The sequence below is a fragment of the Trematomus bernacchii genome, unplaced genomic scaffold (genome assembly GCF_902827165.1).
Source record: "Trematomus bernacchii unplaced genomic scaffold, fTreBer1.1, whole genome shotgun sequence".
Lineage (NCBI taxonomy): Eukaryota > Metazoa > Chordata > Actinopteri > Perciformes > Nototheniidae > Trematomus > Trematomus bernacchii.
Genome location: NW_022987787.1, coordinates 249,392 through 267,104, shown reverse-complemented (window position 1 = coordinate 267,104; position 17,713 = coordinate 249,392). Strand labels below are relative to the sequence as shown.

The 17,713-nt window shown below is 38.8% G+C and overlaps 1 protein-coding gene across 1 annotated transcript; it reads left to right on the top strand.

Annotated features, from left to right (window-relative positions):
• The first annotated feature begins 12,656 nt into the window (after positions 1-12,656).
• sstr1b (somatostatin receptor 1b) lies at positions 12,657-14,786 on the top strand. The gene has a single exon (XM_034149584.1). It carries the CDS (start codon positions 12,737-12,739, stop codon positions 13,841-13,843), a length of 1,107 nt encoding a protein of 368 aa, XP_034005475.1. The 5' UTR covers positions 12,657-12,736; the 3' UTR covers positions 13,844-14,786.
• The last annotated feature ends 2,927 nt before the right edge of the window (positions 14,787-17,713 follow it).

Here is a 17,713-nt window from a genome sequence, read left to right as displayed (position 1 = left end):
CGGCATATATATACATATTGCACATATGAACTCAACAATAATATTTCAGTGTTCCAAATAAATTGATGTATTATTATACACAATCCACCAAAAAGATGATGGATAGGATACTATGTTTGTTTTGCTGTTTTGTTTTTTTGATTATCAGTTGGAATCTCGAGACTCGGTGGAACGCAACAGTATAACTTCTGTGATTAAAGGCAAAGCCAAAATATCTTTGGCTCACCAAAATGTAAAACACGCCTGGTTCTTAGTGGATTTGCAATTTGTCTTCAGACCAAATTGTTATGTAAAGTATAGGGTTTTGGACAGTGGCGGACTGGCCATCGGGACGTTTGGGACGAATCCCGATGGGCCGGTACTGAAGTGGGCCGGTCGGACGATGTGGGCCGGTCGGATAAGTCACTAGCAACCCCCTGTCCCCCCCCGTCGACAATTTACTAGCGGTATCTACTTGCGGTACCGAGGTGGGCCGGTCGGATAAGCCACTAGCACCCCCCCACCCCCCCCGTTGACAATTTACTAGCGGTATTTACTTGCAGTACCGAGGTGGGCCGGCGGTACCGAAGTGGGACAGTCGAGAGTCCCGCCCCTGGTTTTGGATATGTCCTTTAAAATGATGTACCCAGAAATTGTTATTGTGTGCCGTCTGCTATAATTAGCTGCCTCTCAAAAATCTTCTTTATTTTAACCAACAGCTCATGGTCCCAAATAATTGATTGCAGCTCCATAATGGCTTGAATCTCCTTTGTGTTCACACAGTAGTTTTGTCATCAATGGAACTCTGTAGAGGCGGCCGTCATTTGGTTGTTTATTCTGCAGAGATAAATGGACAAACATTTGGGTCACAATCTTGATTCAGTAAATATGGATGTTTTTACAAAGAGCTTCCATCCATCACACCTACTGTAGGCTTTTTTGTTTTTTAAGGAAATATGTCAAGCAGAGAAAAAAGAATGTTTGGTGAAGAGAGGTTTCGACTGAGCAGTGGCGAGCCGTCAGGGCCCTCTAGGCCCTCTGTGAGGGCCTAAGATATTCCAAAAAATAATATTTAAAAACATTAAAAAAAATAATATTTTTTTTTCAAATATATATTTTTTTAATATTATTTTTGTTATATTTTTCATTAGTTTTACCGAAAAAAAACTTGATTTAATTGTATTTAAAATAACATTTCCAAATAAATAAATCCTTCGAATCTGCCTGTTCAGTCTCTGTTTGAATGTGAAGGGTTACATGAAAGAAGCTGGTCTGGCCCTCTCTGCGATTCACAGAGGGCCCGCTATAGTAACTGAACGAGAGAGTAATGTCAAATGACAGTACAATTGACCAATCATATCTTCCCTCTAAATGGGTGGGTTTTATTATCGCGGACATTATGACAAGTTCCGCCCGCTGTGAAACTTTTCTTGTTTCCATAGCAACAACAACTTCCTGTCAACAGCGTGAACTCGCCTTCAAAATAAAAGCATGCCAAATTACACTTAAGACATACAACGGCAACGAAAGTAAGAAACACAATATCATTTTCAATGTCAAAGAACACAAATTGGGTTCACAGGTGTTGTTTTGTGTGGTAGAGGGTCGCTGTCATTGATGCGTTTTGCACCCTGGGCCGTTGTTTTGATATTCCGCTGAAGTATACGCTGTGACGTAATAACTATTTTTTTTTCTTTTTTCAAGGGAAGGGGTGGGGGTCAGAGGGCCTAGGTATAAAGCTCACGGCTCGCCACTGCGACTGAGGTACCTTTGAATGACAGCTTTGACAGCGAAGGAAAGCTTTAAGACACCATGAGGTGCTAAAACTAAGTGTGATTTCTTCCTTCAAACTCAGCGGTTTCCCCTCTGCTCCTCCCATCTGTTTGAAAAAGGTGTATGTGAGATTAATTTGAGGCCTCTGCAGGACAGACATGTGTTTTTACTTATGCTAACAAATGGCGTTCTTTGTTAAACTGTGTCTTTTATGTCTAGCACTTCCAGGCCTAATTTATCGGAGAAGTGTGGAATTGTCAACTGAGTCATCATAAAGTTAATAACACGTTTATTTTTTCTCTTAAATTGACTCAGGAGCAGATCAGGAGACTTTAGCCAGGCTCAACAGTCTGCAAAATATATTAAAAGATGAATTTCACTGCAACCGCTTTCAAGATAATGAAAAACAGCAGATTGAAGAAAAACGTTCAATTCGTCATTATCAAGAAAAACTGCATGTTTAAAAAAAATCTGAATGCACCTTTTTGCCAACTGCGCACCTTACATATTCTGGTTTCATTGCTGTATTTGAAGCCTGTAACCCAAGCCCCCAGGAAGTGCGCCGGACTCTGAGGAAAATATTCGTGGTGGCCAAACGGCGGTACTACACTTCCTTTTGGTTGCCAGGCCCGGAAACACATTTTCCCATTGACTTACATGGAGAAAGAGTGGTCTGTAAATCGTTGGATAATTTTTTTGAAACTAAATAAACTACCCAGTATGAACACTTGTATAGCCCTTATTAAGAACATTCGGTCCTCAAGTTGTAAAAATGTGCTAATAACGTTATTCTGAGAGTTATTTCCCTCTGCATTATGAACGCGCATCTAACCCACGGGACCGCGCCGCCCGGCACGTTCATGTTACGTGTTCAGTACTACATGCGTTTATCTTTACCCATGGATGCACAATAAGAACGGACCCATGTTGCTTTACTGCCAGCCCACGGAGCTGTAATAATGGATATATTGCACATGTTTGCTGTAATTCATCATTTGTAAAATATTATACTACATGGGCTGTATGATGTAAATCTTGTACCGTAAATGTTGTATTAAATAAAGTTAATATTACCGACATAGATTAACGTCCCTGTAGCTTCTTATTGCACTAAGAAGCTTATTGCACTGTATATATATATATATATATATATATATATATATATATATATATGTATATGTATGTATATATATAGACATATATATGTATATGTATATATATATGTATATGTATATATATATATATATATATGTATATGTATACATATATATATGGTATGGTAGGCAACTGGCTTCTCCAGTCTCCATGTTAAACACTTGGTGATACTGTAATTGCTCCTGAAGGCGTAGCCATCAGTCTGTGAGTGTGTGTGTGAATTAATATTATATTAGATAATGAGCAGTTTCGCACCTTGTATGGCAGCCCTGTCATCAATGTATGAATGTGTGTGATGTGTAAGGATTGAGTGTAAAAAGGATGATCAGAAGACTAGAATGGCAGTATATACTTTCCATTTACCAATTTACAAAAAAGTTAAATAATTTCATGGATAGCGTACCTGGCGTTCTTCCCACCCACAAGCACTCTTCTGGTGCACTTATTGGAATATGGTTTTTATTTAATTTCAATTTGGGTTCAGCTTTTAACTGATGATTTGATCCTATTATTACAGATTAAGTAATATCTTGTTGTTTGTTATCCATTCTGATATTAATTGTAAGTCACTACTTAAAAAGTTACTGCATACATTACAATGTTGGCCTTTTCTAGCACTAATGGTAGTTCATTTGTGAGTATACAAAATAAAAGTGGTCCGAAACAACTACCCTGTGGTACTTTCTTATTATATGACCAAAATCTTTGAGCATGCTAGGCAGACAACCGTCATAATACTAATACGATTAAGTGACAGGTGTGAGTATTAACATGTTGTCGTTTTGACGTTCATTATGATAATGATATGTGTTTTCCTTTCTTGGATACGTTTATTGAGGGCAAGGATGATACGCAACCACTTCTAGAATCTAGGAAATTATATGAATATAACAAAACAATTACAATACAGTTTACACAATTAAATAAATACTCATATGTAGATAATAAATATCACTAAACTATTTTACTGCTAGCATACCGCTCCCAAAGAGGCTTTTAATAGACACTCCTGGCGTAGACATATGTGAAAAGTGACACAAATAATCACACTACTCTCTGGTTTGCAACTAATAATATTAAAACACTCACAGAAAAAGGCAAAGGTAGAGGAAATCAGGGTAGAAAAAAACCAACACAGTCTTTATATCCACCACAGCAAACTGAAAGTAAACCTCCTGTCAATGACTTCCTAACACAGCAGCTCCGATGACTTCACTTAGATCAGGCAAGTGAAATGTATATCTTATAATGCGTTAAAAGTGCAAACTTATAACGAAAATATGTTTGTTTTTTTACAGATTCTTTCCTTGGTTTCTCCCAAGTTCCCTACACCAGCATTACAAAAGTTTGATGAAATAGACTTGTAGGAACAAACCCCTAAGGTAAAAGAACCAGAAGTACAACATGAGGAAACGTCATTGCATGAAAAAATAAAAGTATAAATACTGGAATCCGTCTAAAACAAACCCACGATACTCTTGTAAGAGTGAGCCTTTTCAATCTTTACTGACGTAACACAATAGTGTTCTCCATTCACAATCAGATGTGATTGTGAATGGATCACACAATCAGGACCAGAGTAGCTGGTAGGCAGACCTGAGGCTTTTTCCATATTTATCACGCGCTGCACTCCAGACTGTAAGCTGCAGATATGTCATATGAAATTAGATGAAAATTGGCCCCAGCATGTCGACGGTAGCTGGAGAGTGCAGGGAATGCAAATGTTGCAGGGAAAATAGCTTTTCAAAGTGCTCTCTTCGCTGCACTGCGCTACCGGCTACATGATTATGAAAATAGGGTGACATTTTTTTTCGAATGGGGCCAATTTCGTCATTGCTCCTGGGATCAATTTAGTGTTTGAGGTTGATGGAATGCTCCTTTAGGTTCGTCAGACGATCATTAGGGCAGCAGAGGCAGGCTTCTGGGAGGAATTTGTATTTCCATAAGAGATAGAAAATCTATTAACACTCAAAGCTAATGGAACAAAGGTAAATATGCCTCGAGACATCAAGTATTGAAACTGTGAGAACAAATAACTCCTCTCACATCTCTCTGCTCTTTTACAAGCAGCCTGGAAACTATAACACTCTTTATTCCCATGACAGGGAAAGTTTGTCAATAGAAGTACCACAGTTATTGTCATGGTTGAGAGCAGAGCGAGAAAAAAACTGTTATATAAATCAATCTGCCAGAACAGCGCAGGGTAAGACAAACAGAAAGTAACAAAACTCTCCATGGGACAATGAACATACCATTTCCACGAATGACATACACGAACAGAAAACTACAATCAACACTTAAATACATGCAAGACTAATCAGGAGGACAAGATACAGCTGTGGAGGGAAGGCAAAACACAAAGGCAACAAGTGAACAATATCAGGTAATCAAACAGGAGGGAAAACACAGAGACAGGAAGTAAAAACAGACATAACAAATAATACAGAAGAGCTTAACATTTTGTATTACCAAAGTGTTCTCTTACCGTTCGTATGAGACTCCATTTTGAATGATGATCTCAGGTATGGCGAGTTATCTCAGTCTGACCTCAGGGTGCGTTCCATTTGAAATTTCTGACTGGGAACTCGGATACTCCCACTTCCTAGTACATAAGTAACGCACTTAGTAGATGGCTACTATGGCTACTTAGTAGATGGCTAATTTTAACGTATCGTCAATTATTTATTTAAATACAGATTTTTTATTTCAACTAATGTTTAAATGGACCCAACCCAATGGAAGAACAAACCACCTTGCCCTTTAATTATGACAGCCACTAAGTAAAATGTGAAGGAAAGCCCAAAAAAGACATTCTTTCTAGTGTAGTCTATAGATTGAATCCAGCTCTGTCTCCAGGACTCCTATGTGCTGCCATGTAGAGATAAGATCTCTGGACTCTGTGTTCAGCTGACAAGACTTCAGTGGGCGCTCCCTCCTGCTTCAGTGCTCAGTGTATCAGCGTTGATCCACAGCGTGAGGCGGACTCTGGGTCAAGCTGGCAGACCAGATGAATATTCTCCATCCATTCCTCCATACGAGAAGCTGCTGACACACACACAGAAGTGGTCCGGGTAATGTGGCCATGTCCTGTCAGAACCATTCAGAATCAAACACTTGAATTGGCCAAGTGTGATATTGCATACAGAAAAACTGACTCTGGTTTACAGTAACTTCCTGTACTTACATATAAAACTGAAAAATTAAACACAATGTTGAATAATAAATAGAATACTTGAGGGACAACAATGTATGACACAACTTTAGAGAGTGGCGTTATGGCTGAATAATGTATAACCAGTATAAAGCAGTGGGATGTGTGTTCATTCTTGCACATGTAATTACCTCCGCCAAGGATTGTATGTTGACAGTTTGTCTGTATTCCTGCTGTCTGTTTATCAGCAGGATTTCATAAAAACTGCAGGCATAATTTTCATTAGCGGTCTTAGGGTGATGCATTAGCAAAGGAAAAAACCTATTACATTTTTGAAAGGGATCCAAATTACGTGCAACAACTCAAACACATTTATCAAAGTTCTGTTTAAATCAAAAAGTATTTAAAGCATCTTAAAGCCCATAAACATACCCAAATCTGAAAAATGTATCTCCAACTTGGGAATTAAGACCATCTGATTAATTACAAAGTAGCATCCTCAGCCACTTCAGGAGTGTCCTTGCTATGGCAATGTCAATCTCATTGTTCGAGGTTATAGCAACCAGTCCCTTTCACTCCTGGGGCTTAGCAGGGGCTAAGCTATGTTCTTTCCTGTTATCTTCAGGAAAACACGTTTGGAGGCACCCATATAGGGCTTGCATGTTCTCACATGTTCTGTCTGACCAAATATCGAATGTCAGCGTCAAACTTTTGTGAGCCGGTCTATCTTCTTTTGAGATGAAAATATCTCATAGAATATTTGAGTCAATAAATTGTCTTTGGATATGAATTAAGCTTATCTGCGCACAAAAAGATTCAAACATTACAGAGTTCATGTTCATGGCAAAGGTCTACAAAGTCTGAATGAAGATTGTTTAACTTGGAGCCGTTGAAACACCTGCGTCTTTGAGACTGCCAATAATACAGACATACACAATTAGTTGTAAATTAAATCATAACATTGTATTATGAGAGAGAGAACTCAATAATTTCCCTCTCTCATGTATAAGACACTTGAATAAGCAAAACACAACTAAATGGAAATGTCTATTACAGTAAAGCCCATGTTATATTAAGATGTACAATCTAAAAAAGGGGCTGCAACGGTTCTGATAAAAACTGATAAAAACTGATCCAGATTTGAACATTTCTCTGACGTCAGGACGGAGGAGCTGACCTATCAGGGGAATGAGAGGTTGCCGTGGCATGGTAACAGCATGGTAACACGACACTCGTAACTCGGCCCCCTCCTTTGCAGGGGGGCGTGGTCACCTGCAGCGCATGCAGACAGGGTGGAGGAGAGCAAAATAGAGCGAAATGAGGCATGGCTAAAATGCATGATCTGTTTGGTATTTTGAAAAAGAAAACGTATAAATATACCTTATATAGGTATGGCCATACAATATATTATTCAAATATAGCATGATAGGTCCACTTTAAATAAAAAACCTGTACGTGCAGAATACGCCAGAAAAGTTTGAATTTGTACACCAAATGAGAAAAGGCTCTTAGACTACTTGGTAGATTCCATCCGGTAATCACATGTTTATGGGTAGGGGCTGTTGAGTGGAGGATATCATCAGGTGCAGAATCACGGTGATGGTGGGGCTTTATTTTGCTGGAGAGAGGAAAGGCAGAGGAATGAAAAATAATAACAGAGAGATAACTGTTGGATGACTCTGCATTCAGACTGAGCTCCTCGGCTGATTACCAGCTCTTCTCTGTGAGGCGTTACTAGAAAACTCTGATTGAGGATTTGTAGTGATCTGGACGGACACAGTGACTTCTTTCTGCGGATTGATATGACTGGACACAATCTGTTGGTCCAAGCATCTCCTTAGCAATGGTCTGCTATCCTTAGCAGTGGTCTGCTTGCAAAAAAGAGCTGACCGTAGAGTGTTCGACATTGACCAATCACCATTCAGTTTTCAACATCAGCATAATTGTTGTAAGTAATAAGTCATTATAGATCCTGGTCCATCGATTCCTTCTGCATAATTAGTAGGGGTGGGAATCACCAGGCTCCCCACGATACGATACTATCGAGATACTTAAGCCATGATACGATATTATTGCGATTCTACGATATGCTAAGTATTGCGATACGATATATTGCGATATTGCAAATCACATGGGTCATAGTTTATGTAAATAACCCAATTTGTGTTCATTGAACCTGAAAAGGAGATGGCATTGTTTTTGTTACTTTCATTGCAATTGTATACATGTCTTAACGTAAATTCCTATTTTATATAGACATGCTTTTATTTTGAAGGCGACAGAGGTTAATTTTCAGTAGTATGTGAGTGAGGTTTAATTTTCAGTTGTGTGTGTGTGAGGTGTTCACTAGTGAATGTGAAAGTATTTCAGTAGTGTGTGTGCAAGGCCAGATGTTTTCAGTAGTGTGTGTGTGAGGTGAGTTTGAATGTTGGCCTACACGGCCCCTCATAATTAGCTGGTGCATCTTTAAACTGGACCAAAGTCTTGGGGAGACAAAAGGACCCTAACACACAACATTTTTCATCCTGACTGCCTCTACACTAATGGAACAAAAATTCAAAGGCTTCAAGGTTCATTTATCATTCCAGGCGCTGGATATATTTGGTATGTGTTGCACATTCCTGAAACAATATTTCTGTCAAACAACAACAGCCTTGTTTGTATATAATAGTAAAGCATATGATATACACACTTTTCCCCTATACTCTCCTTTTCTAACACACACACACACACACACACACACACACACACACACACACACACACACACACACACACACACACACACACACACACACACACACACACACACACACACAGCCATTAATGCAACTTCAATAGGATGATTGCCTGTCATTAAAGCCGTAGGGCAGAGTTTGGAGTGGAGCTCGCAGCTTTAGAGGAGTGGAAGACTAATTAAGACTTTGGACTCTGTGTTCTTCCTCATCCATCATTGATTTCTCTCCACAGGGACTGTTTATACTGCAGATTAGCAGCTGTTACATCTGAGCTGCTCATACATACAGGCCCTCTAAACTAAGTGTAGCTCTTTTATTAGCTACCAAAGAGTCTACTAACATGATCTTGGGATCCAAGTGGACTCTTTCAATAGCTCTATCGAAATAGATTAGCAGTTTCCAACTTGCACATAATAAAGTGTTGTGTTTGCTCAGAGATGTTTCCAGGAAGCGTCTATTGTTTTTCCAACCCAGTTGAGATTTAACAACGGCAACTTCCGCATCAACGTAGCTCTGTGCGACTGCGTCGTGGACGTCTAAAGAGAACGTCCTCATGTTAGTGGCGTAAGTAAAAACATGTCTACTCTAGTTTGGGAGAAAAAAACCAATAAGGGCTGTTTATCAGTCAGTGGAATTGTAAGCCATGCTGAAAAACATTGATGCTTTCGTAATGTGGAAGTGGGCGCGTTATATCTACTGGGTTGGAAAAACGATAGACGCTTCCAGGAATGATTCGTCGTTTCCAAGTTTGGGTAGTCAAAAGTTGGACACTGTTGATCTGGTCAATCAAGTTTCTTCTATTTGACCTGTTTTTAGGTCGTTGATGGAGAACAAAACAACTCTATGGTGTCTGTTTCAAGAGGGAATCAAAATACGCTTTTGTTAGCTGGTCCTGTGTGTCAGAGACTATCACAACCTCCCCATGTAGAACCATTGAGGCCTTTCAGGAGTGGTAGGGGGCAGGGTTTGTTTTCCAAGGCTCATTTCCCAATGTATGTCACCCTGTTGTGTCTCCAGTGTTTCAGGCTGCATGTGGGAACAGGGGGAATGTTCTTGATCTAACATGCTTCAGAATATAATGACTTAATGATGCGTTTTTGCTGTGTTCAATTGTCAACGTTTCAAAGACTTTGCAAGAAAGAAAGCAGCAAAGAAATGTTGATTACTAAGAACTCTCTCAGCAGTTATTCAGTCCGATAGGATCAGACTCCTAAGAGCCCAGTCTCATGGGATCCATGAGGGTGAGCTTGCTTCTTGTAGAAATATGTATATGTAGCCCTAATACTGTACCATCCCGTTAAAGAATAATGTGACTTTTTACTTTGCAAGATCCCCATGTGCTCTAACTTTTCCAAGCAAGTCAGAGATTTATCAGTACACCATCTTGAATACAATCATAAGCCCATTGAAGACCTTGACCATCTAAAGATCAGTGATACTAGTAAAAACAAAGAAAGACTATCAAGTGTATTATTTGAATTAGACACAAAAAGCTAGTTTAGAATATTAAAGACCAAACAATACCACGATACCACCAGGGTAGACCTTAAAGAACATCCTGTACCATCAAGAAATCTGCTTAGACCTACAGAGACCAGATTTAAACTAAAAACTAGCTCCAAAGCTTTGAAAGACAACAATCACAAAGTTCAGCTGCAAACTTTTCATGGGAGAAATAGGTTCAAATAATTAAACACTTGTGTCTAGTTTCTTCTTCAGTTTTTATTCTAGCTTTTTTCTCTCAGACAATCACTTCCACTACGCAACACTGTACACCATTGTAATTCTCCAAAGAGTCTCTCACAGATAAGACTACTTCACAGCTGTTCACAACAAAACCCTTGCTGTTCAGGAATGAATAATTGAAGGTCTATATGACTATACCATGCAAGCGAAAATGCATACATTGACTGTTGGTGAATATGTGGATGAATGCTGTATACAAATGTGTAAAGCAGGCTTATGATGTCGATGTACACAACAGGATATCAGTCATTTGCAGCAGCATTATTCTGAACCAGAAAAACACTGCTTGGGGACATTTCTTTAAAACAGCCCAGAACGGCACTGTGGTTTCATGGAAGTCATTTGCGAGTAATGGATCCAGGTTTACCTTTTAGTGTTGGAGGGAGCCCTTTTTTTATTACCGCCCTTTATTGAGCAATGTTATAAATGTGTGTTCTGATATAATTTATAAATGTTGAAATAGTGTTCAGCCAAACATTCAGTATTGACAGGATGTGGCGGTAATAGACACAGTTACAGGTCTTTGCACAGACTTATGTACCAAAGGCTGACGGAAGCAGTTTTGATGTTTGAAACATGAGCAATAATAAACAAGACTGATTTTTCACTAATAGAAAATGGAAGAATGATATTAGTCTAGTCTAGCCATCATAGTGAACCTGTGAAAGTTGAAATGTATAGTAGGGTCCCCAGCACATATAAACTGCATTAACTTGCATATGTTGGGCAGTTTGCACAATTAACATAAATTCTGTTAGTTAAAATGAATGGTATTATAACCTGTATAAGCAATTGTTACAAAAATAATTACAGTAGGCTAATTTGGACTATTTGAACTGGGTTTGGGGGTTACTGAGGATGCTGAATTTTTAGGATCTAAAAGGGCAGTTTTAACCAGAAAGTGGCCATATTTGTATTCTCGATGGGCTGGTTTTGAATAGCATGAATAGTGTTGCAACCACTGGATACAGAGAGCACAAGATAAACATGATTATCTCTACTGTGGAAAATTCTTTTTCAAATAAATAGGCTATCTGTCAAATCCAAATGATCCAGAGTCCCCTAAATCTTCCAAATCGATCAGAAATGTATCAAAGATAAGCCCAGAGAGTACAAATATTGGCTTTTTCTGGTTGAACTGCCATTTTTTATATACTGATAATGTCAGAAATGGACTCAGCATCCTCAATAACCCCGAAACCACACCAAAATTGTCCAAATAGGCCCAGCCATTTTTCAAACTATTTTCCACATGGGCTTTTATTGTAATTCATGCTACAAAACTGATGCTAATTGTGCAAATTGCCTAACATATGCCAGTTAGCATCTGGCCGTTTCTATGTTCTGGGGACCCCTACTATAACTTTTAAATATAAAACTTCATGCTTACCTTGTTAATGCAGTGATGTCTCAGAAAAAAACAGAGCAAACTCTGTCCTCTCAGGTATGACTCTTTGTACTTTGATGTTGTGCTCGGTGTATGTTCGAGGCCAACTAAGTGACAGTTCTTTGTTTTTCACCTCATTTTCTAAGGTCACAGAAAGAGGAGAACAATGTGTCCTGAGAGGAAGCTACAGCAGAAACCTTGTGATTTCATCCCACTCTGCAAGGCTGTGCGACTCAACAAGACTACATGAGTGCAGGAGCAAAGCAACTCAACCTATAATTGGACACTTGATGAGATTTGACCCGCTGATAAAAAAAACATTTCAATCCACGGATGGAGTGCTTTGTATGTGCTGTTCATCCAAGTGGTATGAAGTCTCTTTTGATCAGAACTCTGCACTTACTACTACCCTGAAAAAAACAGGCAATATGATGTTTATTCGTTTAAATTAAATTATACATGATTGCCAACAAAAGAATCCTGCAAATCCGAGAGTATTTTGAGAGCTGCACTTGCAGATCGATGATGTGAAGGTTATTATGCAGCCGCTGCATACCCAATTGTTTCTGATATATTGAAATATGGAAGGTTGGACTTAATAAGAATTGATTGACCACTAAATATACCAGAGACCCAGGAAACTCAAGGACTTATGGATGGTGAAAAAACGGAACAATGGACATTTTCTTTCTTGGATAATCAGAGGTATTACACATTCCAAGAAGCACAGTTTTCCTTGACAGGTCTTTATAGCACCATTAGCTAGCATCATTCAAACTTAAAGCATCATATACTAGTAACGTTGAAAATGGATTTCAATGGGAGCCATGACTATGGGTCCTATCCAACAGGGCTGCCCTTTAACACAAGCATGGACTATGAGGACTACTACCAGGAGTCTAATGCCAGTAAAATCATAATTCCATCCATCTATGCTCTTGTCTGCTGCATCGGTCTTACTGGCAATGCCATGGTCATCTACGTCATTCTGAAATATGCCAAAATGAAAACAGCTACTAACATTTATATCCTCAACTTGGCTATTGCTGACGAGTTGTTCATGTTGAGTGTTCCTTTTCTGGCCACATCGGCTGCTGTCCGCCATTGGCCCTTCGGGTCGCTGATGTGTAGATTGGTGCTGAGCGTAGATGGAATCAATATGTTTACATCAATCTTCTGTCTGACTGTGTTGAGTGTGGACCGTTACATAGCAGTGGTCCACCCTATAAAGGCGGCCCGCTACCGCAGACCCACTGTGGCCAAAGTGGTGAATGTGTGCGTATGGGGGCTGTCACTGATAGTCATCCTGCCCATCATTATCTTCGCAGACACAGTCCCAGCACAGGATGGTGGGGTGGACTGTAACTTCTTGTGGCCTGAATCTGCATGGTCAGAAGCATTTGTGGTCTACACCTTCCTGTTGGGGTTTCTACTGCCGGTCGGGGCCATTTGCCTCTGCTACTGTTTGATGGTAGCCAGGATGCGAGCAGTTGGGCTAAAAGCAGGCTGGCTTCAACGGCGGCGCTCGGAGAAGAAGATCACCCGGATGGTGCTGCTGGTCGTGGCTGTGTTCGTTATCTGCTGGATGCCATTCTACATCGTCCAATTGGTCAGCGTTTTCCACCGGCCCCCAGACCCCATGGTGACTCAGCTGTTCGTCATCCTCAGCTACGCTAACAGCGGCGCCAATCCTATCCTGTACGGCTTTGTTTCCGACAATTTCCGGCGTTCCTTCCAGCGCATTGTGTGTTTCCGCTGGCTGGAGTCTGGGCTGGATGCGGAACAAGTGGATTACTGTGCTGTGGCTTTGAAGAGACAAACAGCATGTAACCCTCTGGATTTTCCCAAGGACTGTATGGCTTCTGATATGGTGTTTCGCAATGGGACGTATACCTCCCGTACAACCACAGTGTAACCAGAACAGGGGCTAAAACAAGTAGCTTTCACCTATGGAGGATCGCAAGTGTGCAATTTCAACATTGACTAGAGAACCCTGAAGAACAACTAAAGGACCAGCAGAAATTGTTCAGCAGCTGACTGATATGTTAAGAGAAAAACTGAAAAAGGAAGATATATAACTGTTAAGATCCCACTTATTATCTGTTTCGAAGTGGGCCAGAATGTAAAGCACAGGTGAATGTAAGCACAACATGGTATGCTTATTAACATTTTGATACTGTTACATAACTTGTAACAATGGACATTTTACAAAATCGCACTGTGGAGCTTATGGTTGAATCAAAGCATTGTTAAGAGGGACTTCAATCCTTGTAAGAGTTGGAATGTGACGCAGCTGCTATGTGTGTAGACAAAGTTTACAAATTGCCTCATTAACGTTATTAGCATTGGGTTTAAATCCAAAATATTGCCACATTGGCGCTTTTGCTTTTCGCTTTGTATCCAAATCGTGATTTTCCATTTAGTCAACCCAGTATCGTCATGTTTAGGGTGAACTCTGCTGCTGCTGTATGGGGGATACCGTTTAAATTGTTACCGTATCGTCAGTTGTCCAACTACGTATAAATACAATTATTGTCAAAACTTAATGAGTTAATTTCTATTAAAAAAACAACTTGACAATAGGGTCAATGGGTAAATGCTGTCATTGGTGTATGCCCAAATGTGTGGTTACACCAACTACCACAGCAAACCTAGCCTATGCACAAGTGGCTACTTTGATGCCGTAAACAAATTCCCAATATGAAAAAACATGTGCATTTTTCATATTGAAATTCTACTATTTACACTCTAAGAAATCATCAAATGACGCATCTACAATCCCCAAATTCTACAGATCAGTAGAACTTCAAGAAATGATAAATTATAGTTACACTTTTCCTCGCAAAAATAGGTTGACATTACATTACATTTTGTATAACACCCATATAGGTTTTTCTTTCATTTTTAACAACTTTGAGATAGTTTCATGTTGGGTTTTTTTTTTTTTACCTTACCATTTTCAAATATAAACATATCTGGATTCAATAACTTTCAATATATCATTTCATAGGCAGTGATTTGGTTTATAATTGTCATAGCTGTCTTTTGAAGGACAGTGTTACAATAGAAAAGTAGTAGTTTACAAGTTCAACATCATTTTTCATAAGTTTGCTTGGTGAATTTATTATATGCTAACCAAAGATTATATATTCAGTTCACATATATGTGTCAAAGAGAAAGTCTATATGGCCTGCGCTCCCAAGATTTTATTCAGATGCTGGTTCCTACAGTGAGAACAAAACTGGGTAAAACAGCTTTTAAATATGCTGCCCCCACAGCTTGGAACAATGTACAGAAGGAGCTGAAACTCAGATGTAATCACTATGGGGGAATTCAGGTCCATCTTAAAGGACAGAGAACACGACACCATTGGTAGATGCGAGTGCTCGTATATCCAAAAATCGTTTTAAATGTTACCAGTTTTTAATGATTTTTAATAGTTTGTTTTATTTTGCATATTGACTGGCTAATGTGCCATTTTATTTGTGTTTTACAGCTGTATTTGTCTGCCTGTCTTGTCTGTGTTTTATCTGTTGTAACTTCGTTCATGCTGCCCTTCTTGGCCAGGTCACTCTTGGAAAAGAGATTTTAATCTCAATGAGTCTCTTACCTGGTTAAATAAAGGATATATATATAAGTTGTAGTTAAAACTTTACATTTATTTGAACAGTATCAAAAAGCTGTTTAAAATAAATGTTTATCATCTGAAATGAACATGGTCTTTATTATCAGTTTATCTCATAGGAAACCTTTCATAATAAATTCTGTACAAAATAAACCTAATGGACCAAACATAAGCTGTGAGGAAATGTGGGTGCAGTTGGGCATTATATAAAATCAGGAGTTATATCTTCATCTAAATATCGTGTCTCTTTGCCTTTATAATAGCAGTTTCCAAGGAATGGAGACGCTACCAATAAGATAATGTTTAACTTTCACCACGTGTTGTTTAAATCTCTCTTTCAAACTTCTAAATGTAGTTGATCTAGTTTATCTTATATGTAGTTGTTCTATGGGTTTTTTACAACACAAAGTTAAATAAAAAATTATTGATGGATTGATATTTTTGGGGAAAAAACAAATGTTACCAAACTTAACTTCATAGTATGATAGTGTGCTAGTTTTACTATTCTGAAACACATTAAACTGTGACATACTGTGTTGGGCTTATGTTAGCCAGACTGGAGAAATGTTTCCCCAGGCTTTCAAATGATGTTTCATTCTTTCTGTGTATGTTCCTGTATTTGCTGTATCTGTATGTAATGTAAATGATTTGTCTGTGGATGTGTTTACATTTGAAGTTTGTCTTTGCAAACTGAGCCAGAGATGTTCTGCTCCAGTGACACAAAATGACAGGAAGCAAATATATGTATATGTTCAGTTCAAAAGAGTATTTTCAACTGTGACTTCACTTTGTCATTTTGTGTTTTGCAAATTAGTTTCTCAAAAAAGTGAAAATTGTATTTCATAAAAAAATCTAAATTTTAACTTCAAACATGATTACATGTCTAGAAAGAAAATGTATATTAACCAGTAGCATTTCACACCTTTGCCTTCAGTAGTGTCCTACCTGAATAAATCCACCTCTTAATACCATCATTATGACGTCATGGCTATAAAAAACGTTTATATAATACATAAACGCAGTATAACACGGCGTTGCATCACAGACGGGTATCTAATGTATCGAGGAATGAATGCCATTACTAAAGCAGGAAACCCTAATAACACAATTCAACAAGTCTCCTTTCACTGCAGCCACAGCTGAGCCACATACTCTCTAGCAGAAGCACCAATATTTACTTAATAAAATGACAAGAAAATATCAAAACATTTAAATAAAAGTAATTATAATATACTCACCAATACGTTAGATTATTTGTACACTAAATCCATCCTTTATTATTTCCTCACGAAGAGTTCAGTTACTCTGTTGTACAGATTATCTGAGCTTTCAGTTCCAATACAGCCTGTCCTCCTACAAAAAACAACCATATAGGTCGATTGTTCAGCAGTTTAATACGACCCAGAGTCACGTTTTAAAGTGTAGCACCTCTAGTGGTCGTGTAAGAAACAACATGCTCCCGTTGATTGCAAACGCTCCGGAGATTCTTTTATTCACAAATAACCTTCTCTGGAAAATCCTAAATTGTGGAATAGTTTGGCCATTAAAATGCTTTTTTATTAGATTTCTAGCGAGAAGTGTATATTGTACTTTTGTAATCTACGTCCAGTGGATGTGTAGGATCTATAGTTTGATAGATATTACGAAGATTATTTGAGGTCTCGCCAGGAGAACGTGTATAGCGGCAGCTTCCATGTAAAGTTAGCGTCAACCCTCACGGGGTGAAAACAGTTTTTCCGGTCTCGAAGTTTTCATAATAAAACCAGAAGTATTCTCCTCACTGTCAAATGATTACACAGTGATATCTGCATTACTCATCCACTAAAAAACATCAGTTTATCCTTGTTAATTACACAATATTGATTGGTTTAAATTGTGTACAATGCTTTTGTGTTTTTAACCTTCAATTCGGAGAAACAAATCGTTTTTTCGGAATTTAGACACTACAGAGTTTCCGAAGACACTACACTACCCAGAATCCCCAGCTATTGTTTGGGACTACAACATCCGCCTTGCTTTACAAACCCCGTGATTAGTCCTCAAGCTCTGTGATTGGATGTTGGAGTGGCAGTGCGACAAGGTTACGCCGAGCGTCAAACAGCTCTTTGAAATGGAATGGAACCACGGCAGACTATCCAAAACTGGACTTGGACGGGTCCA